The 26,874-nt window shown below is 47.3% G+C and overlaps 1 protein-coding gene across 1 annotated transcript in view; it reads left to right on the forward strand.

Moving 5' to 3' along the window:
• The first annotated feature begins 1,624 nt into the window (after nt 1–1,624).
• The window catches only part of TNFRSF11A (TNF receptor superfamily member 11a), a 56,683-nt gene continuing 31,433 nt past the window's right edge, over nt 1,625–26,874 (forward strand). The window contains exon 1 of the mRNA XM_030868113.2: nt 1,625–1,699. Within this exon, the coding sequence (XP_030723973.2) occupies nt 1,625–1,699 (75 nt within the window). The remainder of the gene's footprint in view (nt 1,700–26,874) is intronic.

Consider the following 26,874-nt stretch of genomic DNA (forward strand, 5'->3'; position numbering starts at 1 on the left):
ACCTGAAGTGGCAGAATTTTATCTGAAGGTAGACTGTGATGTCATAGATACATATTGTAAACCCAGAACTAAAAAGAACAAAACAAGAGGTATATAAAATAAGCTAACAATGGAGAAAAAAGAATCCTAAAAATACTCAAATCATCCAAAAGAAGGTAAGAAAAGAGGAAAAAAAGGAGCAAAGATGGAACAAACAAAACAAATAGCAAGACTTAAACTTCACCATATCTATAATCACATTAAATGTGAATGGCCTAAACACTCCAATCAAGAGACAGAGATTGTCAAACTGGATAAATTGAAAAAGCAAGACCCAATTACATGCTGTCACTTTAAATAGACATAGATAAGTAAAATGACAGAATTAGATATACCATGTAAATGCTATTCATAAGAAAGGTGAAGGGCTATACAGTATCAAAGGTTTCAGAAACCAAAATTTAACCACCGATCAAGGAGAACATGTAATAATGATAAGAGGATCAATTCATCAAAAAGACATAGTAATCCCGAATGTTTATGCCTCTAATCAGAGCTTCAAAAACATGAAATAAGAAAACTGACAGATCAAGAAAAATAGACAAATCCACAGTTTTTGTTGGAAATTTCCAGTTTTCTCACAAGTAGACAGAAAATCAATATGGGTATTTCAACCAATTTAACCTAATTGACATTTATAAAACACTTCACCAGCCACAGTGAAACACAGTTTTTCCAAGTGCACATGGAATATTCACTAGGATACACCACTTGCTGGGCTAAAAGCTAAGACAGGTTGATGCTTCTGGAACTCAAAACAATACATTCTATTGACCTGAGGACCAGTGTTTTCACACAGAAAAGTTATCTGTGCAAAGGCTTGGGTGTACGTGTGCATCCAGCATCCACCTGGCACGTGAGAGCTGACGTACTCCTAAGCACATGAGGCAGGGGGCGGAGACAGCGTGGCGGCTGACAGCTTGGAGGAGGCAAGAGGAAGTGGCTTCTGGCCGGAAGACTGAACGAGGGATATGATGAAGCGTGCTCGACGTTATATTGGGTTGATCCTTTCACTGAGCTCTATGGAATCTCCGATGGAGACCCTCTCCTCGTTAACTCTTGGTCGAGGTGCACCTACTTTGGGAGGCCCCGCCGGGAAGCCTGAGCGCGGGCGCGAGGCGGGGGCCAGGCCGCCGGGCTGTCTTCCTTCCCCGGGAGTCCGGCCCCAACAGTCCTGGGATGCAGGCCGGCCGCGTCTGTGACCGTGAAAGACACCCGAAGGCTGGTCGCAGGCAAACCTGCGTACAGGGGTGCACAGTGCGGCAGAAGACGCGGGCGGCGGGCGCGGAGAACACCCCAGGTCGCCCCCCGCGACCCTCACCTCCCGGCATCCTTTCCGTCCCCCCACCCCCCAACAAGGCGCGGGAAGCGGACACCGCCCGCCTCGTTCGGGCACCACCTGGCGGGCGGGCGGGCGGGAACAGGTGCCCGGCGCGGGGCGGGGCGGGGCGGGGCGGCGCCGGGCGGGGCGGGGCGGGGCGGGGCCTGGAGGCGGCGGGGAGGACCGACCCCGAGGCCACGAGCTGCCGCGTCGCCTGGGCAGCAGAGGCCGCAGAGCGGGCCGCCCAGCCCACCCCTCCGCGCCATGGCCCCGCGCGCCCGGCGGCGCCGCCCGCTGCCCGCGCTGCTTGCGCTCTGCGCGCTGTTCGGCCGGCTGCAGGTAAGGGGGGCCGCCCCAGCTCCCGCTCCCCGCGCGCCGGGTCCCGCGCCCGACGCCTTCGCGGGAACTGGGGAAGGACGCGGCGCGGCGGCTGCCAGACGTCCCGAGACCTGGACGGAGCCGCAGGAGCTGAGGATTTGGAGGGCGGAGAGCTGGGGGGGTGCGCGTTGGACGGTGGAAGGAGGGAACGGGCGAGTGGAGGGGAACTGGGGTGCAGAACGGGGAGTTGCGGGACCCCGGCACCCGGACACGGGCGCTTCCAAAAGTCCCACTTAGTGGCAGGCTTTGGTGGTGCCGTTTATTCGCTAAACATTTCTGGAGCGTCTGCGAGGTGCCCCCGCAGTGTAGCTGCTGCGGAGGCAGCGGCGTGGACACAGACCCTTCCCCCGCGAACAGGAGAAGAAGCGAGGGAAAAATTCGGAGTCGCGGACAGTGCCCATGTTAAGTAACCATCCCAACATACGATTTCTCCTTTCGGGCCATTTTGGACCCGCCGGAGCTCTCGGTCCTTCCCTCTAACTGGGCTTTACACGCTCTCCCCACCTCAGCTTCGCTGGTAGTCTGAAGACTAGAGCGATGCTCGCCTCCCGGGCGTGTGGTGAAACAGGATTTGGTAGTTTCTTCAGAAAGGCTGACATTAGATTTCTTTCTTATGCTCCCCTCTTTTTTATGTCTCCCTTCTCCCCTCCGACTCCTCCCTACAGTTTAAGGTCCACCGGCTCAGGTTCTGGCCCAGAATGACATAGAATCACTTGTTCTCAGAACCCTCTGATGATGTTAGGACAAAATAGTGTTCACAGTTGGAGACACCAAGGGACCTGGGGTGCTTCAAGCCAGTAGGGGAGCCAGAAACAGCCCTGTCCTCCGTGCGCTCAGCCGGAATGGGACTGGGACGGGCCGGCGGGCACAGCGGGCAGTGGTTAGTCTCACTGGGGCCAGGCCCTGCTGGGGCTCCCAACCCAGGAGGCACCCGGGGCTCCCCTGGCGGCCCACAGGGCTGATAAAGGGCATGAAGAGGTCTGGGGGGGGGTGCCAGAACAAGAGCATCTTCCTATGTCCTGTTGTCCTCCCCACCCCAAGTCCTCTCAGAAGAGATTTCTTTACAAGATCACTCGGTACAGCTGCCAAATAAATAAAACCAGTTACTGGTTTTCTGCCCTCCCCGGCGGAGAGCTGTAGTGTAGGAAGCCCAGCACCACAAATACTATGAAAGCCTTGTAGGGAAGGGTAGATATTGGTGGTTTTCTGGGTTTCAGTAGTTTCAGATTTCCCTTCTCTGTAAGACTGGCTTAGGCTCTTGTTAACAGCTTTTGGGGGAACAGCTCGAGACCCCAAGAAGACAAGGGGAACAGCACTTGGAGAACTGTGTTTGGAGTGAGGAGAGAGGGGGAAGCCAGCCTGGGATTAGAGCCTTGACAGAAATAACAGGAACGTGCTATAAGGCTGGAGCAGACAATTCTCAGGAAGATTCAGTCTATTTCGTTTCTACTTGTATGAGTCTCAAGGAATGGTTGAGGGCAAAGAAGGCGGAAAAGCCTGCTGGAATTTTTCATTTTAAACACTTCAGGTGTTGCTTAATTAAGTGTTCAACAGGTTGGACAGGGTGCTGCTGCCTTATTTGAACTACAGGACTAGGGCTCCAGTGAACAGCTAGCCACCTGAGAAAGACCTGCTCACTACACAGTTTTAAAAAAAGCATCTCGGGGCTTCCCTGGTGGTGCAGTGGTTGAGAGTCCGCCTGCCGATGCAGGGGACACGAGTTCGTGCCCTGGTCCGGGAAGATCCCACATACCGCGAAGCGGCTGGGCCCGTGAGCCATGGCCGCAGAGCCTGTGCGCCCGGAGCCTGTGCTCCGCAACGGGAAAGGCCACAGCAGTGAGAGGCCCGCGTACCACAAAAAAAAAAAAAAAAAAAAAAAAAGCATCTCACAGTGTTATTGCAAAAACTACATATGTACATATATGTGTAAAATGCAGTACGCTCTAACATGAACTCATTTGCTATCAAAACATTTATTTCTCAGAGCTATCTTTCAGCAAGTGCTATCTCCCCCCCGCCCCGCCTTTCCCTTTTGGCTACTTATATTATGTGCGTTTTTAAATCATACCTAAACAGGAAACAATCAAATGATATTGGGATGGCTCTAATCAAATGATGTAAGTTTGTGCCTAGTCTCCCCAGTGGAAATCTATTAATTCTGAAAGGTGGAGCTAGATGTAATGTTGTAGTATTACCCCCCAAAGATACTGTGGTTACAAGCACTCTGTTCAATTACTGCTTCTTCGGCCAACCTGATCTATTAGTTCAAAGAAAGGAATTGCACTGCCGATTAGTTACCACACACTGGGCAAGGCTTAAAGAACTGTTGAGTGTGGAGGATGGAGGAGGTATTGGTTTTGTAAAATAGTTGGCAAAAACAGCTTCTGGAAAGTGCTTTATCTGCAAGTATTGTATTAAATCGATTTAAACTTACCTGGGGGGCTGTAAGTTTTGCCTTTTAAAACATCTCTGTGCTTATATCTCTCTGCGCCTGTGTGAGGGAATCTGAGTTCAGACATAAGAAGAGTATTTGCCTACAGAAAAAAACATTTAAAATTTTTATGTTGATAGTTCTGCTGTTTATTCCAAGTAAGAAACTCTAGGAGCAGGCTGTTTTCATTGAGGTAATTGATCACCCAGCCATGTTTATCCCTAGATATCCAAGACCTAAGGGCAGATTCACTCGTACCCAGGCCAGCAAACATATTTGGGATGTAAAACCTTGTGCTGGTGAGAAACAAGGCGAAGACATAGCTGGGTCTTCACAGGTCACGGCCCAGTCAAGAGGATGAGACAGGTGAAGCTGTGATAATAATGACGCAGCCTATGATACGAGAAGCGCAGAGGGTGGTGGAGGAAGGAGGGAATATAGTTGGAGGAATCAGGGAGGACTTTTGGAGGAGGGGGCTTCTGAAGCGGTCTTCGGAGGATGGGTAGGAAATCAAGGGTCAGAGAGGGAATGATCCCAAGAGGCTGTTGTGGGGAAGAAAGCTTTCTATCTGAGAGGGTGGCGTCAGTGGTTTAGGCCTAAAGGAATCTTGCCAAAAAGAGAAAACCCACATATGTTTATGACTTTATAGATAGCACAAAGCTATCTGGAAAGCTAGCTTAATTCAAGAAACCCCATGACAGACAGGACACTAAACATTTATAGTTTTTGAGATAACACTTGTATGGCCCTTGTTGAGGTGGTAATGTAGACTAATCAGAAACAGATAAGCCGTGGGGCCCTGGAAGGCCTGTGGGGACACCCCGCAGAGGAAATCCCCTGGGTGGGACTGGGACTGTAGGGTAGGTAGGTGACCGCCCCTGTCCCGGCTGTCTTCCTGCCCTGCCAGCCCATCCTAGTGGGAAGACTTGGCCATAAGTTACTACTTCGTTTGGAGAATCACAGACTTGGGGATCAGTGTCCTTTTCGTTCACTTTGTTGATAAATGTTTCAAATGCCTTCCCTGTTATTTCCTTCCCACCACTTCCCCCGAAAATGGCACATCTGTAATATGAACATATTCTCCGTGTTGATAAGGAAATATGAGCTTGCTTTTTCAGTTATCTACCAGAAATTCATATGCCAGGAAAACTGAAACAATAAAGGTATGTCTTTGAAGGTCAATAAATCAGTGTTTTATGAGGCCATGAAAAGGGGAGTTCCAAACCAGGGCCTCCTTTTCAGAGTATTGTTTGAAGAAGGTACCACGTGAACTTTCTCTGCCAGATCAGTATTAAAATTCCCCCCATGCTATTTTCCTATCTTTGAAGCACATGGAAAATGATAGTGGTGTGTTTTTCCACATGGTGTGTCCAGAGGATGCTGTCTGGGCGGACTCCTGTGGATTGGATCTGCATCCCGCCCTGACAGTTGCCCTCTCTACGAGTGAGTCACCCCCCAGGGCATCTACCCTCGGGCCAGGTGGCCGCCAGGACAGCTGTGGCCTGGCTGCTGTCTCCCTGCAGCGGCCGCCCCCCAGCCCCCAAGGGAAGCATACCTGACCCCACCTCCCGGCCCCCAGAGCCGGCGTGGGTGGGATTCGCGCGCCAGGTGATTCTCCCTGCAAGCGCCTGTAAATTCTCCACCTGGTTTGTAGGAAGTTGGGCACCTAATCTTCGTGTTTCCTTCTGGCTGCCGCGTGGGAGCTTTCTGTAGGACCCACCGCTAGGAACACAGATTAAGCTCAACTCCTCCTTTCTACCCCCCAAACCCAAGCCCCGAGCCTGAAGAAACCACGAGACAGTGGACTTCAGCAAAACAGGAGAGCGGGTGGGTCTGAAGTTCTCAGTGCGCATTTGAGGTTTAACACTGAGTGGGCGGCGGGCTTGGTTACGCGCAGCCCAGCGGTTCCTCTGCCCTGGTTCCGAGAGGCGCCGTCAGGCTGCGTCCTGCCCGCGAGCCCGGCGGGCGCGGCTCCCCGGCGCCCTGCCCTCCCTCTCGTGGGCAGCGGCTGCTGGCCCCGCTCATCGCCCGGCAGCCGTCTCAGCGCGTCTGCGTGCATGTGTGCTAACCTGCTCTCTGTCTTTGTCCTGTGCGCCACCGGCGCCCCCCAGCCTGGGATTTCTGTGGGCTGCCACGTCCAGGGCACGGCGGTCAACAGTGAGAAAGAGGACTGCGTTTGTGTTAGATGTGCTCGTTTAGCTCAACGAAGCGAGCGCCTCCTCCAGGTGGGCCGCCCTGCAGCAGGCTAAGGAGACGGAGAGCAGGGGCGTAGCCCCCGTCTCCCGGAAGCGCTCGGCCTAGATGCGTGCAGACAGAATGCGGTGGGACACTCCTGCCATCAAGAGTGCTTTCAGAGTGTGGTGGGCGCCCAGGACAAGAGCGCTTTAACCGGCCTGGAAGTGCCGGCGGAAAATACCCCCTTTTCCTTACCGTGCGGTTGTGTGTGTCCAAAGCACAGAAAGAGGGGCAAGGGGGCAGCATGTGGGCTAGGGGATCAAGACTGGTTTGTGCTCTGCCTGGTGGGGGGAACGGTGGGGAGACCAGACCGAGTGCGGCGTTTTCAGGCGACTCGGAAGAGGACAGTGTTCCTGGGCTCCAAGGGCAGGTGGGGGACGGGGCCAGCACTCAAGGGCCTTCTGTGCAAGGAAAACAGTTTAGATTTTATCTCCGTGTATTGTGAGCTGGGGAGGGACGTGGTCAGATGTGGAGGTCATGGGGAAGGGTGCCATGGCGCTGGGGGGAGGAGGGGGTCCAGGGCGTGGTAAGGAGGCCACAGCCCCTGCTTTGGGGAAGAGCTGGTACAGGCTTGAATCGGGTCAGGAGGGTGGCAAGAGAAAGAAGTGCAGGAGCGATTTCAGAGCCAGCAGGCTGTGCTGGGCGCCGAAGATACAGGGCAAAGGATGTGGTTGGACCTATTATTAAAAAAAAAAAAAATGTGGTAGATGTCAAAACAGGACAGCTGACCATTTGATTGTATTTTTTCACAGTTTATTAAGGAAACTTCTGTCTTAGTCCAAATCAGAATCAAAGCAGGTTCAGGTTCAAGTAAAGAAGGATTGTTTTTTCCCCAAACAAACAATAAAGAAGGTCGCAGTTTAGGATATGGAATCGCATCTGCTTTGGATTATCTTACTGGGAGGCAAAGGTCCTTAGACCCCACTGGGGTTAAAAAACAAGCTAAGAGCCCCAAGGCATTGGCTCTGCAGGAAATTTGTGTGCTCTGCAATTCAGAGCCATTTCCTGACCTAAAGGTGTCTTTGAATCAGAGGTTCAGGATGTAGGCAGAGTTTTAAAACTCAGGACTAAAGAGATAAGCAGTCAGTGACCCCCCCAAAGAGTCCAGCATCAGAGCTGGTGTGGCCTGCGCCGTGGTCTTCCCACGCTGGCCTCAGATAGGTCACCTGCCCCCAGCAGAAGCAGTGTTTACCTTGGACCCACAGCTCAGCAAAAACTTTTTGCTTGCATGAGACACCTTTTCCTGGTGGCTATTAGTGCCTCAGCTGAGTGTTTCCCTTCCTCTCTGCCCACCCCCGCTTCTGCTCCCCACTGCAAAAAGTCCTAGGCTAGCAGGTGACACAGAGGCCTGTCTGGCACAAGCAAAGTCAGAGGGCTGCCAGGTTTCCAAGTGGTAGGAAGAACCGACTGCAAAAACTACCCTTTCGGTTCATCAGAGTAATAATAACTCATTACATTTCCTGTGCAGTGTTGAGAGTACAAGAGCCACTTCCTCCAGCCACCAGAAATTTGAAGACTTTCCATTAAAAATGAGGAAGAAAAACTCTAACTTTTTGTGAATGTGATGGTTAAACCTGACAAGCAGGGAGAGTGGACATGTGCTATCTCACAAATCCTATTAGCACTGCAGCATTTGCTAGCCTGGGTTCTCGTTACCCACCCCCAGAATGGGAAATGAGCCACTTTTCTAAGGTTCTGAGTTTTAAAAAATATTTGTTCCTTCTTGGAACATCCTTAGCAACTAACTTAGAAGTGTATCCTTAAGTAGCACAAACAGCCACCAAATTCACATCCAGTTGAAAAAATATCTGTCGAGGGTTCTCAATTTTGTACCCAAGGTAGAAGAACAGGATCATGTCTGAAACGTTCATGGGAATTGAGAATCTGTTCCATTTTTCAAGCCTTGTAGAGATTATTCACACCCACCCTTGCTACTCCACTACATTATTTAACAATTCCCAGTGGCAGGAACTTCCCTATAGCAGAATCTAATACTGTGTCACAATTTGACTCCGTTTCCTCAAATTTATTCTTTCATGGGGGTAAAGATCAGTTGGCCAACGTCTTCTTTATTTTTGTGTTTCTCTCGTTGGAGATTGTCAGCCCACTGCTTCCCCTTGCTCGGGTTATTCATGCTACTTCCTTTAACCTCGCTGTCAGCCTTTTTTCCTTTCAATTCTCTGGACCCTGGTTTTGCACTTCCATAAGACACTCTGGAAAACATCAGACTTACCCCACAGCCTGTGCCCTGGAGAGTTCCCCACCTAGTAGGGAAAATAAGACAGCCCCGTCTTCAGTCCTTGCAGTTAAGTAGGTCTAAAGCTTCCGAGAGCAAGACGCCGCGGGAGCGCAGAGCGCACAGGGTTGCCGTGGAGAGCTGGGCAGGTGGCACCTGTCTGGGCCTGGAGGGACAGTCATGAGTCTGAGGGCAGAGTGAGCAGGGGAAGGGGCAGAGGTGGGACAAACAGAGCCAAACAGGAGAAACTCAAGTCCTGTCCGTTTGTCCGGGGCCCAGAGCTGGCCAGAGACCAGGAGAGGCCAAGGCCAGCTGGGGATGGGAGGGGTGCTGGTTAGTCACGGACAAACCTCAGGAGGGTGTTGGGACTCTGCCCTGTGGAGGGGGGGGCCCTGGACCCAGCATCCGCAGCTGGGAACTTGTTAGAAATGCATGTTCTCGGGCCCCACCCCAGGCCCACTATATCAGACACCGTTTAACCACCTCTGCAGGGGATTCCGACGCACACTCGAGTTTGAGAACCGTTGCTGTAGACGTGGGATTCCATAAAAAGATTTTGAGCTCAGCTGTAAGTTAATATATGTGGTTAATGTACTGAAAGCACCTGCCTCTTGCTGACTCCGTCCTGTGTGCCAGGCATGTGCTAGGTGCTTTACATAGATTTTCTCTAATCCTCACTCCACCTTGCCAGGAAGATGAGAAAAGTGAGGCACAGAGAGGTCCAGTTTGCACAGCTCATAAGTGGCAGAGCTGGAACCCCTCCCACGTGTCCGCCCCAGTGGCATGGCATTAACCCCTCAGGGAAACTGCTTATGCAGTCACCTGTACGACAGGTAAGCAGCAGAGAAACAAACTTCCAGGACATGGTGGGGGGTGGGGTGGGCAGAAGCAAGCTCTTTTAGCGTTTTGGGAAATAGCATAACCAGTTTGCATTCGTGGGGCTCGGCTCAAGGAGGTACATTCATTGAAGCCTTTCTGTTGTTAACTGTCATTGAGCAGAAGGAAGAACACTATGACTTTAAGGCTGAGTTTAAACAGGCACTCTGAGCAGTCGCAGCATAGGGTCCATGTGCCAGTTGGTCCCTGACTCAGGAGGAAAAGAAATGTGACATTTTGAATCATCTTTGCCACTTCCTGAAGCAAAGGCATCTCTGACTCCTCTATGCCACACACACCCCCACCAGAAATAAACTGTACTGTACCACTGACTATAGCCCTGCTCCTGCGTTTGTCAAGACAGTTCACAGGCCATGTTTATCCCACTTCTGCCACCTGTCAGGCTCTGTCCTGGACAGGGTGGGGTGGGGGGAAAGTGCCCCTTCTGATGGGCTTAGGTTTTCTGTGTCCCAGTTGGGATCCCTGTGACCAGGCCGTTGAGGTCCTACTTAGTTGTAAAATTACAAATAACCAAAGCACTAGAATGCACAACCAGTCATATATATATATTTTTTTAAGAGATTGCAAGTTCTAGAAGGAGGACTTCTTTTGGGGGGGCGTGCTGCATTGGGTCTTCGTTGCCACGTGGGCTTTCTTTAGTTGTGGTGAGCAGGGGCTACTTTTCGTTGTGGTGCGTGGTCTTCTCATTGTGGTGGCTTCTCTTGTTGCAGAGCACGGGCCCTAGGCACACAGGCTTCAGTAGTTGTGGCTCACGGGCTCTAGAGCGCAGGCTGAGTAGTTGTGGTGCGCGGGCTTAGTTGCTCCACAGGCATGCGGGATCTTCCCGGACTACGGCTCAAACCCGTGTCCCCTGCATTGGCAGGCGGATTCTTAACCACTGCGCCACCAGGGAAGCCCACAACCAGTCATCTTAACTGCATGGAGCAGTCCTCACGGGCAAGGGAATGCAGGTGTGACCGGCACCCGGCTGCTGTGTGCCTGAACAGCGAGTCCAGGGTGGCCTGGTGAAAGGGGCCTCATCCAGTGTGAGAGGCATTCTGTTCCCAGCACGAGGGACAGCATAAGAGGCTGGAGCAGCTGTGTTGTGTGTTGATTAGGCGGACCTGTGTTCTATCCCTATTAGAAAAGACAATTTGAGCCCAGGAAGAGATTTCTGATCCTGATTTTGCAACCCCTTTCCCCCAGGGTGTCTCTAATTTTGCCCCCAATTGGTGCAACCTTTCCAAGTCTACGCTTGGGAGTGTGAATTTGATTCAGAGCTAGTAGGAAACCATCACAGTTTTCTGTAAAGGGAAGTTATAAGGTCACAACAGTCCTTCAGGAAAAGTTATTCATTAATTTACCTAGAATTCGAGCATTTGCTCTGTGTCTGGCACTGTGCCAGTCGGCTTATCAGTAACTATCTGAATGGGCTGCCTTGTCTCCTTGTGAGGAAGCAGAAATATGAGGAAGGGAAAGCCTCAAGCATGGTGCCTGGCACGCAGTAGGTGTTGCAGGAGGCCCACTCAAGATAAATGGTGTCTGTCTCCAGTGATGGGCGAGGTTGTTCTCAATGTCCATTACGTAAATGGAGACAACTGTACAGCGTTTGGGAACATGAGAAAGTTCTGGCTCTCGGTCTTTAATGTAATCTCTGACCTTGCTACTCAAAGACCAGCAGTGTCAGCATCACCTGGGAGCTTGTTAGAAAATCTGCATTTTAGAAAGATTTCCCGTTGATTCTTTTTCACGGTAAGGATCGAGAGGCACTGCTCTGTGAACATGGCAGTGGAGGAGAGTCAGATTCCCGTACCTGGCACAGTGCAGCGCTTAAAGGTACCGAATAATTTTGAGTGGTTGAGTTCGTTTTATATATTTTTAAAATTCTTTATTGGAGTATAATTGCTTTACAACCTTGTGTTAGTTTCTGCTTTATAACAAAATGAATCAGTTATACATATACATGTGTTCCCATCTCTCTTCCCTCTTGCGTCCCCCTCCCTCCCACCCTCCCTATCCCACCCCTCTAGGTGGTCACAAAGCACCGAGCTGATCTCCCTGTGCTATGCGGCTGCTTCCCACTAGCTATCTATTTTACATTTGGTAGTGTATATATGTCCATGCCACTCTCTCACTTCGTCCCAGCTTACCCTTCCCCTCCCCATGTCCTCAAGTCCATTCTCTACGTCTGCGTCTTTATTCCTGTCCTGACCCTAGGTTCATGAGAACCTTTTTTTTTTTTAGATTCCATATCTATGTGTTAGCGTACAGTATTTGTTTTTCTCTTTCTGACTTACTTCACTCTGTATGACAGACTCTAGGTCCATCCACCTCACTACAAATAGCTCAATTTCGTTTCTTTTTATGGCTGAGTAATATTCCATTGTATATATGTGCCACATCTTCTTTATCCATTCGTCTGTCAATGGACACTTAGGTGGTTTCCACGTCCTGGCTATTGTAAGTAGAGCTGCAGTGAACATTGTGGTACATGACTCTTTTTAAATTATGGTTTGTTTTTTAAAAAAGTATAGGTTAGTTGTGGCTGAGACAAGAGAAGATGAAGCTCAACTGTGTTAAAAAGAAAAAAAAAAAAGGGAAGAAGAGATGAGTTCAAACAAGTCCAGGGATAGCACTAGGTGTGGGGTGTAAAGTCTTGAAAAGCAAGATAGATGAAGGGTGCCGAGCATGACAGTGATTATTCTGGAGGCCAGGGCAGTGGTGCCTGGTGCCCCAGCCACCTCGACGGGGAGGGTCCCCCTGCTGCATCTCCCCCCAGGTCCAGAATCCTGTGGGCACCTGCTCAGTCGCCAGCACTGGCTTATCCTTCCGGAAACTTGGAATCTAGTTGATGTCCTTGCATGTGGCCCTGTGAGGCCATCAGAGCGTGTGAGATGTGGGATACATGAGATACATGGTGGGATACAGGAAGGGTGGAGGGTCTCGTGGGTCAGAGTCCCCGGGCAGGGCTCCCCAGGAGAGGTGGGACGGGCCGAGTCAGGAGGGAGGGCTGGCGTTTGGATTGGTGATAGAGGCGGGGAGAGCCGAGCAAAGCATGGGGACAGGGTTGGCACAGGAGCAGGCGTGCTTAGTAGAGTGGCGTGTGGGTGGTCAGCAGGCACGGGGGACGCAAAACCAGGTTAGGGGGCTTGGAATGCCGGCGAGTTAATCAAGGATCCTGAGCGGGGGTTGACCCTGAAAGTGGTGTAGGACCATCTGTTGAAAAATGCTGGGGACAGGCGACTGGGGGGAGGGGCGGTGTGCTGAGGGCCTAGTTGCAAGCTTTCAGTCTACCAGGAGGAGCAGACACACGAAAGACAACCGTAGAGCATCAAAGGGATTGGGACAGGAGACAGTCCTGGTGGATGTGAGATCATCTAGCGCAAGGGGCTAACCAGTCCAGGTGTGAGATCTGAGGTTAAACCAAAGTGGCCAGTGTGGGCAAGGTCATGTGTCAGACTGGTTGACTTAGGCTCCAGGGTTGAGTAGGATGACACGGGTTGGCTGGACGAAATGGAGCGCGTGGAGGCCGGGGGCCGCAGTGTGTTTTAGGCCTAGGATCCAGGGCAGGGCTGCTGAGGAGACAGTAGGAGGAGGGGTTGGGGTGAGACTGAGCCCACGTGCGGGCCCGGGGAGCCTTGCTGAGGCGCTGGACTTCATCTTGGTCTTGAACGATCTCTGACCTTGCCACTCAACAACCAGCAGTATGAGCATCACCTGAGAGCTTGTTAGAAATGCAGGGTGAGGCCCCACCCCACACCTACCCAATGAGAATCACCTTTTAATGAGATTTCCAGGTGATTCTGTGCACCTTTAAAAGGCGGGCGGGGGGAAGTCTAGTCCCTGCCCTGGCCACTTTGGGGGCTAACCACCTTATTAGCTTGGTCCACCCCCAGTATGGAGGCAGAGCCTAGGAGGGTCCTTGGCATCCAGCAGACCAGCACACGCTTGGAAGCACAGGGGCCATTAGCGCTTACTACAGGAAAGAAGAGAAAGCAGTTCTCATCTCAAATGAATAAAAGTTAAAAAAAAAAAAAATTCAAGAATGGCAAAAAAAAAAAATCCTTTCGCACTAGGAGAATAAAGGGGCATTCACTGGAGCCTGTGGGGTGATGATGTGAGGACAAGGCAAACCCATCCTAATTACTGTGTTTAGGAAGCTAACCTTCCTTGGACCTTCCTTTCAGGTAGCTCACAGCTGCAGACTTTTCTCATCCTTTATCTCCCCGGAAGACAAAGAAACTTGCAATTAAAGTTTTGACGTGCAAAGTTATTTCTTCATTTTCCCTTAGGCCCTATGTTTTCTTGTCTAGGAGCAGAGATAATAAATACATTGGGAGGAAAGTAAGAAGGAGAGTTTTGCAAAAATCAATAGACCTTTGATATGCTCCTGTCTAAATAAGTGCAGCACTTCTTTTCTTAAAGGAGCTTATCTGGAATCAAGGTGGTCAGAGAAAAAAAATACTGATGGGGCCATAAAAAGCAACTTTCAAGACAGCTCATGAAGTCAACTGTAACTGCTAAATCGAAATGGTGAACATACCCAGACTTCTAATAGGCCACAATTACTCTACATTTTTAAGGGTTTTTTTTTTCTTTTTTTAATCAAACCTGACCTGAGTCAGATTTTTTTTTCTCTGTATAGTATCTATTTTTTTTAAAATCTGGTGGCAAAACGGTGAAGACAGCAAATTTTATGTTATGAGTATTTTATCACAATTAAATGTAAAAATTAAGGGCTTCCCTGGTGGCGCAGTGGTTGAGAGTCCGCCTGCCGATACAGGGGACACGGGTTCGTGCCCCGGTCTGGGAAGATCCCACATGCCGCAGAGCGGCTAGGCCCGTGAGCCATAGGCCCGCGTACCGCAAAAAAAAAAAAAAAAAAAAAATGTAAAAATTAAAAACTCTTATGGCAAATATTATATTTCCTGCCTGGTGATAAAAATAGTATGAAGTGCTTATTATTTAAAATGTTATGTCCACTACGAACCTAAAGTCAGTATCACACAGTCCTGGAGCTGCAGGTGCATGTTAACTCACGATCTGGGTAAATTATGTCATCAGTTGTGTGAGTTTATACTCCAGCCTCTCCTCGCTGTGCTAGTCACACAGGCCTTCCTGCTGTTCCTGGTCCAGCCAGGCACACACCCTCCCGGGGCATTTGCAAATGCTTTTTTGTCCACCTGAACTACTGCTCTACCTGACACTTGCTATTAATTTGGCTTGTTCCCTCACTTCATGCAGGTCTCCACTCAAAAGATCATCTCATCTGATGAGGCTCCCCCTCATAATCCCATTACCTTACTTATCCTGTTTTATTTTTTTCATCACAGTCATTCCAACCAGATTCCGTTACATGTTTGTTTACTGTCACTCTTCTCCCAAGAAGTACAATGTAAGCAAGGACTCTGTCTAGTATCTGCTGTATCCAAAAAACTTAAAATTGTGTCTGGCACATAGGATGTGTTCAGTTAACCTTTGAGGAGTAAGTGAATGCATATTTAATTTGTTCCACTTTTAGGTTGTGAACTCACTGAGCACGTCTTACTTAAATGCTAAACCTCCTTGATTGTTTTCTAGAGAGCCATGCAGTCATGCCGTTTAGACTGGGAAGGTTTTTCTTAAACAGGAAAATCAAAGATTTCTTTCAAGTTGGTTAAAATGAACCCAAGAGTCCTACAGCCCTCTAATAACCATTCCAGTCCTATATAATAAGTCAATGCTGTTGACAGCTAAATTGAGTCCTGTGAACAGGTCCATGCAAAATGAAATTACCCCATAAAAATGGGCAAAGGACTTGAGTGGACATTTCTCCAAAACTGGCCAAAAGGCACATAAAAAAGATGTTCAGCATCGTTAGTCATTAGGGAAATGCAAATCAAAACCACACTGAGAGACCGCTTCATACCCATTAGGATCGCTATTACCAAAAAAATGGAAAATAATGTGTTGGTAAGGATGTGGAGAAATTGGAACCCTCCTGCATTTTTGGTGGGAATGTATTAAAATAGTACAGCAACTATGGAAGAAAGTTTGGTAGTTCCTCAAAAAGCTGAACATAGAATGACCATATTTGTGTGCCAGTGTTCACTGCAGCACTACTCACAACACAGAAAAGGTGGAAACAACCCACGTATCCATCAACAGATGAACGGATAAACAAACTGTGATGTATTCATACAACGGAATATCATTCTGCCATGAAAAGGAATGAAGTTCTGATACATGCTACAATATGGATGAACCTTGAAGACCATGCTAAGTGAAATAAGCCAGACATAAAGAGACAAATACTGTACGATTCCGCTTATATGGGGTACCTAGAATAGTCAAATTCACAGAGACAGAAAGCAGAATAGAGGTTACCAGGGGCTGGAGAAAATGGGGCATTATTGTTTAACTCCAGGGTTCCCAGGTGGAGGGGAAAGTGAGGAGTTACTGTGTAATGGTTAAAAGAGTTTCTGTTTGGGATGATGAGAATGTTCTGGAAAGAGACCATGGTGACGGTTATACAACATCATGAATAATTAATGCCACTGAATTGTACACAAAAAAAATGGTTTAAATGACAAATTTAGTTTTATATATATATATATATATAATTTTTACCCCAATAAAAACAGTTTTTAATTAAAGTGCCCCCAAAGTTTTTTTGAAAATGGGTTTTCAAAGGACTGGCATAAAAAGACCTAAATTCAGTGTTTCACGATGGAGACAGCCCTTTCTCATCTCCCTGAGATAAGCCACTTTCTTTGCTCCTCCTGCAAGATCTAGACTCCCTACCTTGTTTGTTCATGCCAGCTCTTTACATGGCTATTCCTTCCATAAGACACCAGTCATTCCCTCCATCAGACACTGTTCATTGCCAAAAGGAGTTCACACCTTCTTATTGGCCCTTCTCATTCCACCATTGTTTGCAGTACACTCCATGGTGCTGCTAAAAATGACCGCCCTTCTACAGCTGCCTCTTCCCAGGACCCCACTCCCCTGCCTCTGCATCTGCCCCAGGTCTCCCACTGCCCCTCCTCTCCCCCTCCACCAACCCAAGCCCCATTCTTCACTCCTCTGCCCTTGCCCCTGCCCTCTGCACTTTGTGCATCTCCCTCTGTGATTCCTTCCCGTGTATCCCAGGCCGGGTTCCCTCCCCTTCCCAGTCCGTGACCAGTGAGAGTTGCATCCAGGGACTTGGTGGAACTTGATCTTTCCAGTGCACCAGGTCTTGTATTGTCCTGTGGGTCTCTATCTGTTAGTTTTTTCTCCTCTATCTGCCTGTGTCCTCTGCTGCGACACACTTTGAGAGGGTAGGGATGGACTCATTCCCTTTCCTACACAAGCCAATCCCTTGCACAAGTATTGATATATGAGAGCTCAGTAAAGACAGCTTTGAAGATGTGATGATAGCAGAGCTTTTTAAGAGACTGGTACTTTGTATTATTAAACCCTAGACCAGGCCAAAATTTGTCTTCTGGTCATAATCAAATGAAAAGTCATCTTACAAGATAAGGCAAATGACTCAGTCAAAGGAATGACTGGCCTTACTCTAGTGTCTGCATAGTGAGGAAATCAACTCACAACCCCTTCATGGGGAGTGGTCTGTATGTGGGGAGGGGGTTGATTCATATTAGTGGGTTTTCAATGAGACCAGCAGGAGTTGACCAGCTGTGATGAACACCTTCGAGTTGGAGTTCTGAATACTCTTTATCACTGGAAACACATTCGTAAAATGCATTTTAGAATGCCCCAAATCCCTTAGTAGCAGGTCAATTATTATAATAGTATTCATGATGGTCATGATTTTCTTCACATTCTTCTCCAACAGACACGTCTTTTCATATTGTACCAATCAGAGAAGAGTTGAGCCTCACTTTTTTTATATGTAAATTATTTATTTTTGGCTGCGTTGGGTCTTCGTTGCTGAGCACGGGGTTTCTCTAGTTGCGGTGAGCAGGGGCTACTCTTCATTGCGGTGCATGGGCTTCTCCTTGTGGTGGCTTCTCTTGTTGCAGAGCACAGGCTCTATGTGTGCGGGCTTCAGTAGTTGCAGCATGCAGGCTCAGCAGTTGTGGCTCACGGGCTCTAGAGTGCAGGCTCAGTAGTTGTGCCACACGGGCTTAGTTGCTTCACGGCCTGTGGGATCTTCCTGGACAGGGCGCAAACCCGTGTCTCCTGCATTGGCAGGCGGATTCTTAACCACTGCACCACCAGGGAAGTCCTGAGCCTCACTTTCAGCAGCAGAATTTTTTTTTCAAGAACTGTGTGTATTTGTCATATATGGCCTTTATTATGTTGAGGAAAGTTCCCTCTATGCCTACTTTCTGCAGGGTTTTTATCATAAATGGGTGTTGAATTTTGTCATCTCAATGGTGAAAAACTGAAAGCATTTCCACTAAGATCAGGAACAAGACAAGGTTGCCCACTCTCACCACTCTTATTCAACATAGTTTTGGAAGTTTTAGCCACAGCAATCAGAGAAGAAAAGGAAATAAAAGGAATCCAAATCGGAAAAGAAGAAGTAAAGCTGTCACTGTTTGCAGATGACATGATACTATACATAGAGAATCCTAAAGATGCTACCAGAAAACTACTATAGCTAATCAATGAATTTGGTAAAGTAGCAGGAAACAAAATTAATGCACAGAAATCTCTGGCATTCCTATACACTAATGATGAAAAATCTGAAAGTGAAATCAAGAAAACACTCCTATTTACCATTGCAACAAAAAGAATAAAATATCTAGGAATAAACCTACCTAAGGAGACAAAAGACCTGTATGCAGAAAATTACAAGACACTGATGAAAGAAATTAAAGATGATACAAATAGATGGAGAGATACACTATGTTCTTGGATTGGAAGAATCAACATTGTGAAAATGACTCTACTACCCAAAGCAATCTGCAGATTCAATGCAATCCCTATGAAACTACCTCTGGCATTTTTCACAGAACTAGAACAAAAAATTTCACAATTTGTATGGAAACACAAAAGACTCCGAATAGCCAAAGCAATCTTGAGAACGAAAAACAGAGCTGGAGGAATCAGGCTCCCTGACTTCAGACTATACTACAAAGCTACAGTAATCAAGACAGTATGGTACTGGCACAAAAACAGAAAGATCAATGGAACAGGATAGAAAGCCCAGAGATAAACCCACGCACACATGGTCACCTTATCTTCGATAAAGGAGGCAGGAATGTACAGTGGAGAAAGGACAGCCTCTTCAATAAGTGATGCTGGGAAAACTGGACAGTTACATGTGAAAGTATGAGATTAGATCACTCCCTAACACCATACACAAAAATAAGCTCAAAATGGATTAAAGACCTAAATGTAAGGCCCGAAACTATCAAACTCTTAGAGGAAAACATAGGCAGAACACTCTATGAGATAAATCACAGCAAGATCCTTTTTGACCCACCTCCTAGAGAAATGGAAATGAAAACAAAAATAAACAAATGGGACCTAATGAAACTTCAAAGCTTTTGCACAGCAAAGGAAACCATAAACAAGATATAAAGACAACCCTCAGAACAGGAGAAAATATTTGCAAATGAAGCAACTGACAAAGGATTAATCTCCAAAATTTATGAGCAGCTCATGCAGCTCAATAACAAAAAAACAAACAACCCAATCCAAAAATGGGCAGAAGATCTAAACAGACATTTCTCCAAAGAAGATATACAGACTGCCAACAAACACATGAAAGAATGCTGAACATCATTAATAATTAGACAAATGCAAATCAAAACTACAATGAGATATCATCTCACACCAGTCAGAATGGCCATCATCAAAAAATCTACAAACAATAAATGCTGGAGAGGGTGTGGAGAAAAGGGAACACTCTTGCATTGCTGGTGGGAATGTGAATTGGTACAGCCACTATGGAGAACATATGGAGGTTCCTTAAAAAACTACAAATAGAACTACCATATGACCCAGCAATCCCATTACATTACTGGGCATGTACCCTGAGAAAACCATAATTCAAAAAAAGTCATGTACCAAAATGTTCATTGCAGCTCTATTTACAATAGCCCGGTGATGGAAACAACCTAAGTGTCCATCATTGGATGAATGGATAAAGAAGATGTGGCACATATATACAATGGAATATTACTCAGCCATAAAAAGAAACGAAATTGAGCTATTTGTAATGAGGTGGTTGGACCTAGAGTCTGTCATACAGAGTGAAGTAAGTCAGAAAGAGAAAGACAAATACCGTATGCTAACACATATATATGGAATTTAAGGAAAAAAATGTCATGAAAAACCTAGGGGTAAGACGGGAATAAAGACACAGACCCACTAGGGAATGGACTTGAGGATATGGGGAAGCGGAAGGGTAAGCTGTGACAAAGTGAGAGAGTGGCATGGACATATATACAGTACCAAACATAAAATAGATAGCTAGTGGGAAGCAGCCACATAGCACAGGGAGATCAGCTCTGTGCTTTGTGACCACCTAGAGGTGTGGGACAGGGAGGGTGGGAGGGAGGGAGGTGCAAGAGGGAAGAGATATGGGAACATATGTATATGTATAACTGATTCACTTTGTTATAAAGCAGAAAGTAACACACAATTGTAAAGCAATTATACCCCAATAAAGATGTAAAAAAGAAAAGCTGTGTGTAAAATATATTTCTGTAAAGTGAATTGTAGTATTTTGGACACTCAGGGAGTTTTCTATTTAAACCCTCTGATTCTCTGTATCCACTTCCATCATGACTTAGACCACATACCTGGCTTGCAAGACGTGGGGTCTTCACACTCTTAACATGTTCCACAGTTCAGTGTTCTCCAGGGAATGCGTGGGGTGATCTACTGGGGTTCACAGGAGATCCCCAAAAGCTGCTCCTTAATTTTATCTCTTTAATTGATAACATACTATCTTATAGGTGCCTGTGTAATGTTCTGAAGTATGAAATGTGAAGCTTTGGTTTGTGCAAAAGAAAAACAAGTCTGATGTTTTCTCTGTAAACCTGTAAGCTTGAAATTCTTTCTCTTGAAATTCTTTCTCTTGAAATTCTGAGTTTTTCTAAAATGAAAATGTCTAGAAGGGCATTTGGTCATAGCTCGATTCTGTCCCAGTTGACAGAAATCACTGACAGAATCTAGCGAACACTTTATCAGCAGAAGCTTTGAGTAAGCTCGCTCCCTCCCCAGCCCGGCTTCCGTCCCCATCACCGACTGAAGCTCCAGACAGAAAGCCACTACCATGACTCGGGCCACCTGCCACCATTTCAGTCTCATGAGAAAGCACTTCTTTATGTGAAGTCAAACATGCTTTAAAAAAAAATAAGCCTTTTGGATTAAAAACATGTTTCTCTGGGAATTCCCTGGCGGTGCAGTGGTTAGGACTCCACACTTCCACCGCAGGGGGCACGAGTTCTGTTCCCAGTCAGGGAATTAAGATCCCGCAAGCCTGGAGGTGCAGCAAAAAAAAAAACCCCAAAATCATGTTTTTCCAATTGTGCAGCTGAAACACTCTGCCGTCAGCTTTTGTCATCAGGGCCATGTTAAAACTAAACAGGGATGGTACGCTCAGGAAAATTGCCAGGCCTTCAGAATTTTTCTACGAGTCCCTGGTCTCTTTTCCACCCTCTTTCCTTTTTCTGTCCCACTCCTTTCCCTCCAGCCCCCCACCAGGGAACGATCTGATAAAAGTAATTAGTGTTCACCGATTCTGCCCAGGTGCCTACAGTAGCATCCCCCCTACCGACCGCCAGCCAGGTGTGCGCCCCTCTGTTGAGTGAGTGAGTGACGCAATTCCCGTCCTGCCTCATTCCCCCAGCTACCTGCTAGAAAGGTCCTTCGCTTCAAAGTGAAAAAACAGAGCCTTCATTTTTCCTGAGTATTGCCACTTGCCATTGATACATAATTTTCCATGAATTTCCATGAATTATACCGTCTCATCCTCACTGTGGTGGGATGGATGCAATTATTTGCCCCATTTTACAGGTGAATAGACTGAGGCTTAGAACTGACTGAGGCTTAGAACTGACGTTTTCCCCCCTTGTCCTCAAATTGTAGAAATGTAGACAGTTTTATTAAAGAAATGTCAGGCATTCTTCTATCCAGGCCAATCTGGAAGCTCAACTCTAAGAGCTGCCCTGGTTGGAAGAAGTCTGAAGCCTGTCCTGAAGTCTGCCCTGCCCTAACCGACCAGGGGAGCTACCTGGCCAGGCAGCTTCTTCCGTCTTCACCAGCGCGCTGGTACCATGCTCCCTTCTCCCTGTGTCTTTCTGGCCCTGGCCTCTGCTCTGCTAAATCCCTCCATTCTGGCATGTCAGACTTTACTTCAGTTAGTGTTTCATTTTTCTGTTTTCTCTGGAAACCTGCCTTATCTGATGTGCAAGCTCAAAATGATTCCTCTACGATATCCACTTCCAATTCTGAACTTTTAACCGAGAGGCATGACAGTGGATGCTTTCTTTGCAGTAACAGACATATAACTGTGCCATGTTCAAGAGTACAAAGCCAGATAAAATAGAAGAGGGCCACTGGAAGCTTCTGGAGAAAAGGAGCTAAGAAAGGGACCAAACTGAGCAGGTCCTGTAGAACATCTCGGTTGAAAGGGTCTGTGTTTGGATTCACTAACTGAAATGTTTTGAGGGGAGAAACTTAGACCTCGTCTCTGGCCTGACTGCTCAGCCAGCTAAAAACAGAGACATTCAAAGAAATGGACAAGAAGGAACAGCATTTGTTTGTCGGTTCCTCTGGCCTATGACTGAGACCTTTTGTTTGTTCGCTGTTCATTTATTTCTAAAAACAAAAGCCTTCAGATAGAAACAATTTCCTGGTGTGAGACCCTCATAGTAAAGCCGCTTTCTTGGTGTTCTCGGGAACACAGGTCACTAGTAATTGATTTCTATTCTATTCTGGATTAGAGCACTTTTCATTCGTGACTTTCTTTTTTTTTTTTTTTTGCGGTACGCGGGCCTCTCACTGCTGTGGCCTCTCCCGTTGCAGAGCACAGGCTCTGGACACGCAGGCTCAGCGGCCATGGCTCACGGGCCCAGCCGCTCCGCGGCATGTGGGATCTTCCCAGACCGGGGCACGAACCCGTGTCCCCTGCATCGGCAGGCGGACTCTCAACCACTGCGCCACCAGGGAAGCCCCGTGACTTTCTTTAAGGATATTTTTTTCAAGGGCAGCAGAACTATTAGGTGTTATTTTCACATCCAGTAGTTTCTCTCTTAAGAAAAACCACATCTTTCAGTTGACTGTAACATTCAGAGATTTGATACCACCTTTACTTAATTTACAGCCAAATTCTCAAGTATAGTCATGGGTGATATTTTATAAAATGAAATCTATGGAAAATCCCTCATTTGTTCGTCTGGGTTGGGTTCTTTTCCCCTTGGTTTGACAGAAGGAGCCAAGCTTCTTTCTGTTTTGTTATGTGTCAGCATGAATTTTTAGTAGAGCAGCAAAGTAATTTTAGTATTCATAACGGCTTTCACTACAATTAGGTTGATTAACAGCATGAAAAATAAATATTTAAGTCAACCTTCCCTGCAGAATTCTGAATCCAGACCCTCCGGTCTCTGCAGCTCAGCTCACAGAAATGTTTCTTCAGCTTGGGGTTTCTCAGGGTTAGACCCAACATGGCATTACACTGGGAAATAAATCCACGGAGCTTTATAAAGACGATTTTGATGTACAATTTATTATCTCCCTCCGGCCTCCCAAAGCCTCGCACGGACTGTGGACATGCTTATTCCAGAAGAGTTTGTCAGCCGTTAAAATTAAATACCAGCCCGTATGCCCTGAAACAAATACACACATGACACAAAACACACAAGAAAGTGAGGCAACAGATGGCCAATAAAGCAGGTGTATTGTCTTGCCATTTTAACTCCTTTATTTAGACTTTCCAAGGAGTTTAGATGGGGGAAGGAGAGGCAGGGGATGTAAAGGCTATTTGCCATAAACAGACTCTATAGTGTTTCTTATACACTCAGGGGAAGTCTGTGAGAAAGCAGAAGTTAGTCGATGTAAACTCTGGGGGCCAAACATTACTTCTGTATTTCATTGATTAAGAACTGTGGTCGGTAGGACATGGCTGGTTTTTTACGAGACTTCTAAGTACCATGCATGAATCAAATCGTATTCCCCAAAACACAAGCGCTGCAACAGACCTGATTTTGAATGTATGTGACTGTATTCTTTATTCAATAGATAGACATTTTAGAAGTGGTTCTGCTTTACTTGCTTAATGAAAACAACGATGGTTCCAAAGCTCTGTTGTTTTAGAGGGAAACAGGTCAATCCTGAAGGCAAACTAGACAAAAACATAGGTAACTCAAAGTTTGTACGTCTCAACTCGGTTACCAAAAGCCTTCTGTTGCTACATCTTGGGCAAAGAGAGGAGACTGGAGGTGGTTGACAAAATCACCCGATGAACTGAAAATCTGCAGCCTTCTGCTGAATCCCCCCATTCCCTGGGAGGTTGCTTCCAGAACACTGAAGCAGGAACATGTTTTTATCAAATTACTGCCTTACTAGGATTGCTACCAATAATAAGAGCTACTACCTCATAACCGTTGGGAGCTTGGTCTTGGGGGCTAGAGTCAGGCCCAAATTCTGAGCTGTTGGGCGGGAAGGGCCAGAGGACCAGGAGGGGCTTGAGCAGCCTGGAGGCTCTCCCAGCTGCTGTTGAGATGGGAGATGTCAGAGCTAGAATCTGTAGGAAAAAGAAGGGGTCATACCATATGCTAACACATATATATATTGAATCTTAAAAAAAATGGTTCTGAAGAACCTAGGGGCAGGACAGGAATAAAGATGCAAACATAGAGAATGAACTTGAGGACACGGGGAGGGGGAAGGGTAAGCTGGGACAAAGTGAGAGAGTGGCATGGACATATGTACACTACCAAATGTAAAATAGATAGCTAGTGGGAAGCAGCCGCATAGCACAGGGAGATCAGCTCAGCTAGGTGCTTTGTGACCACCTAGAGGGGTGGGATAGGGAGGGTGGGAGGGAGATGCAAGAGGGAGGGAATATGGGGATATGTGTATATGTATAGCTGATTCACTTTGTTATACAGCAGAAACTAACTCACCATTGTAAAGCAATTATACTCCGATAAACATGTTAAAAAAGAAAAAGAAGGGGTCAGACTGGGAGGGACTGAAGGGCATTCGTTCATTCACATCAAAAAACCACCAGTCTGGGGATGTATTTGGCAGGCTATCCAGACAGAGGGAGGCTGGTGTCAAGGAGATCCAGCTCAGGCTAACCAGAAACCGAGCCCAAGAAGGTTGGATGTGGGAGCTTGGGATCCAGGAGGCAGGCAGGTAGAGCCCTTCTGGCCTGTAGCATGGAGGGACAAGTCCTCAGGGGATCAGCAAAAGGTGACAGGCCAGGGTGTCCAAGATCTGGACTTCCTAATAGTTACAAATGCGGGGACTGCAGTGCAGAGAGCAAACCACAGGGTTCCTGGACGTGGAGCTTAGGATCAGAGTGAGACCAGCACAGGGCAAGCTTTACATGCTATGTGAAGTCTGGGGAGCTGCAGATCCTCTAATAAGAAGGTCATCCTAGAGCTACAGCTCTACCAGTGGGGGAAAAGAAGCAGAGAGCTTCTTAGAAGCAGAGAGGCAGAACAAGAGAAGGAAAAAACACAACAAAGGCACATCTTGCCTTCTGAAGGTGTAGGCCTCCTACAGAGAGTTTTCCAGATTCTTTTTATTTACCCACAAACCACATTTCCGTAACCATATCTATGTATGTATGTTGCCTTTTGAGTTGTATATTTATTGCCATTTTGAAGGTTTGAAGGTGTACTGCAAAGTATCTGATGTAACTCAAGAGTAAAGTAGGGTTCAGTTTAAGCTATACCTTAAATTAGATTAATTCCATAATTTTCTGCCTCACCATAGCCAATTCTCCCAGTAGCAGAATTGCTTATGCAACTTAAAAGATCTGTAATCCTAGAGCTGTGTCAAACAGACATATCAGTTTTGGAGTGATGAAGGTGTTCTGGAGTTAGCAGTGGTGGTTGCACAACTTTGTGTATATACAAAAAAAACACAAAACAAAACACTGAATCGCACCCTTTGAAAGGGTGAGTTTCATGGTATGTGAATTATATCTCCATTTTAAAAAAAGAAGACATGTCCAGGTGTAAAGTCACAGTAAGCTTAGGAGACAGATATGGATTCTAAGGAATAATCTGTGAAAATCTGTTTAAGAGCTGAGACATCTGGTTACCTCTGGAATCAGTAGCTTCCCCATTTTTGCTAGGAGGTATTACGCTCCTGGGTTAGACGGCGGATGGGTTGAATGAATCACTGCCACTCTCCTAAACGTGTAAACAAATTGTCCACATATTCAGGTCAATGATGCTCACCAGGTACCAGGATTTGGAGCCCAGGGCACAGCCTGTAGCACCTGACAGACCTTCTAAGCTGCTGCTTGGGGGGAGTCCTTTTACCAAATTCCCCTAAAGAGAAGCTGTGTGTGTAATACAGACAAAGTCTGTGCTCATCTTACAGAGGCTCTTGCAGCTTTCTTATGGGTCAGAAGCCATCGACCTTTATCTCCCACCACACATTTCTCTTGTTTGCCTTTGTCATCAGCGTCGCAGGAGTGCTCACATATCATCAGGCTCAGACAAATCCCGTTTGTGAGACAAAAGTTGCGCTGACCGAATTCAGCTGCACCGTTTTGCCTCTGTGCCTCTTTCTTCTGCGTGCACACGTTACTGTGCCAGGCGCAGAGAAACAGATTCCTATAAAAACAAAGAGAAAAAGAGACCCGAAAGGAGAGGTGGGGTGGTTTCTGTTACATCATTCTTCCTAATGTTCAGTGGGCTCACTGCACTGTCCACCAGACCCTGTCACGTGGTGAATGCTCGGGGAACATCAATCCATGTTATCAGGGGTCCACAGAGAGTGTTAGACAGGTCTCGGAAGCAAGTCCGAATACAACCTTCCTGGCATACCTGGCTCCAGAAGCACATTTGACATTCTCATCGGCCTCAGAGTAACTGTCCCTGGCCCCAGCCCTCCCGGAAGCCCTTTACCTGGCCTGGGGGAGGTCGGAGAGGTCCGTACTGGGGGCATCCTGCACACCGTACTCAGCTAGCCTGGGTTTTTCTGGGTGTGGTGCTGTCTCTAGAAAACTTCCTTCATAACTGAGGTACTGTGAGGATGCACGGCTTCTTCCAAGCTACACTATTTCTACACCTCCCATCCAAGCTCTTGAATAGGCAGGTGAAGCCCTCTGATTGCTCTGACCGTCCTTGGTCTCGTCTCCCGGGACTCTGCTGATGGTCTCCACTGCCAGCCCCACCCGACATGCCACTTCAGGCCTCAGTATCCCTGTTTGAACATCTTATGCTCTGC

The sequence above is a fragment of the Globicephala melas genome, chromosome 13 (assembly GCF_963455315.2).
Source record: "Globicephala melas chromosome 13, mGloMel1.2, whole genome shotgun sequence".
Lineage (NCBI taxonomy): Eukaryota > Metazoa > Chordata > Mammalia > Artiodactyla > Delphinidae > Globicephala > Globicephala melas.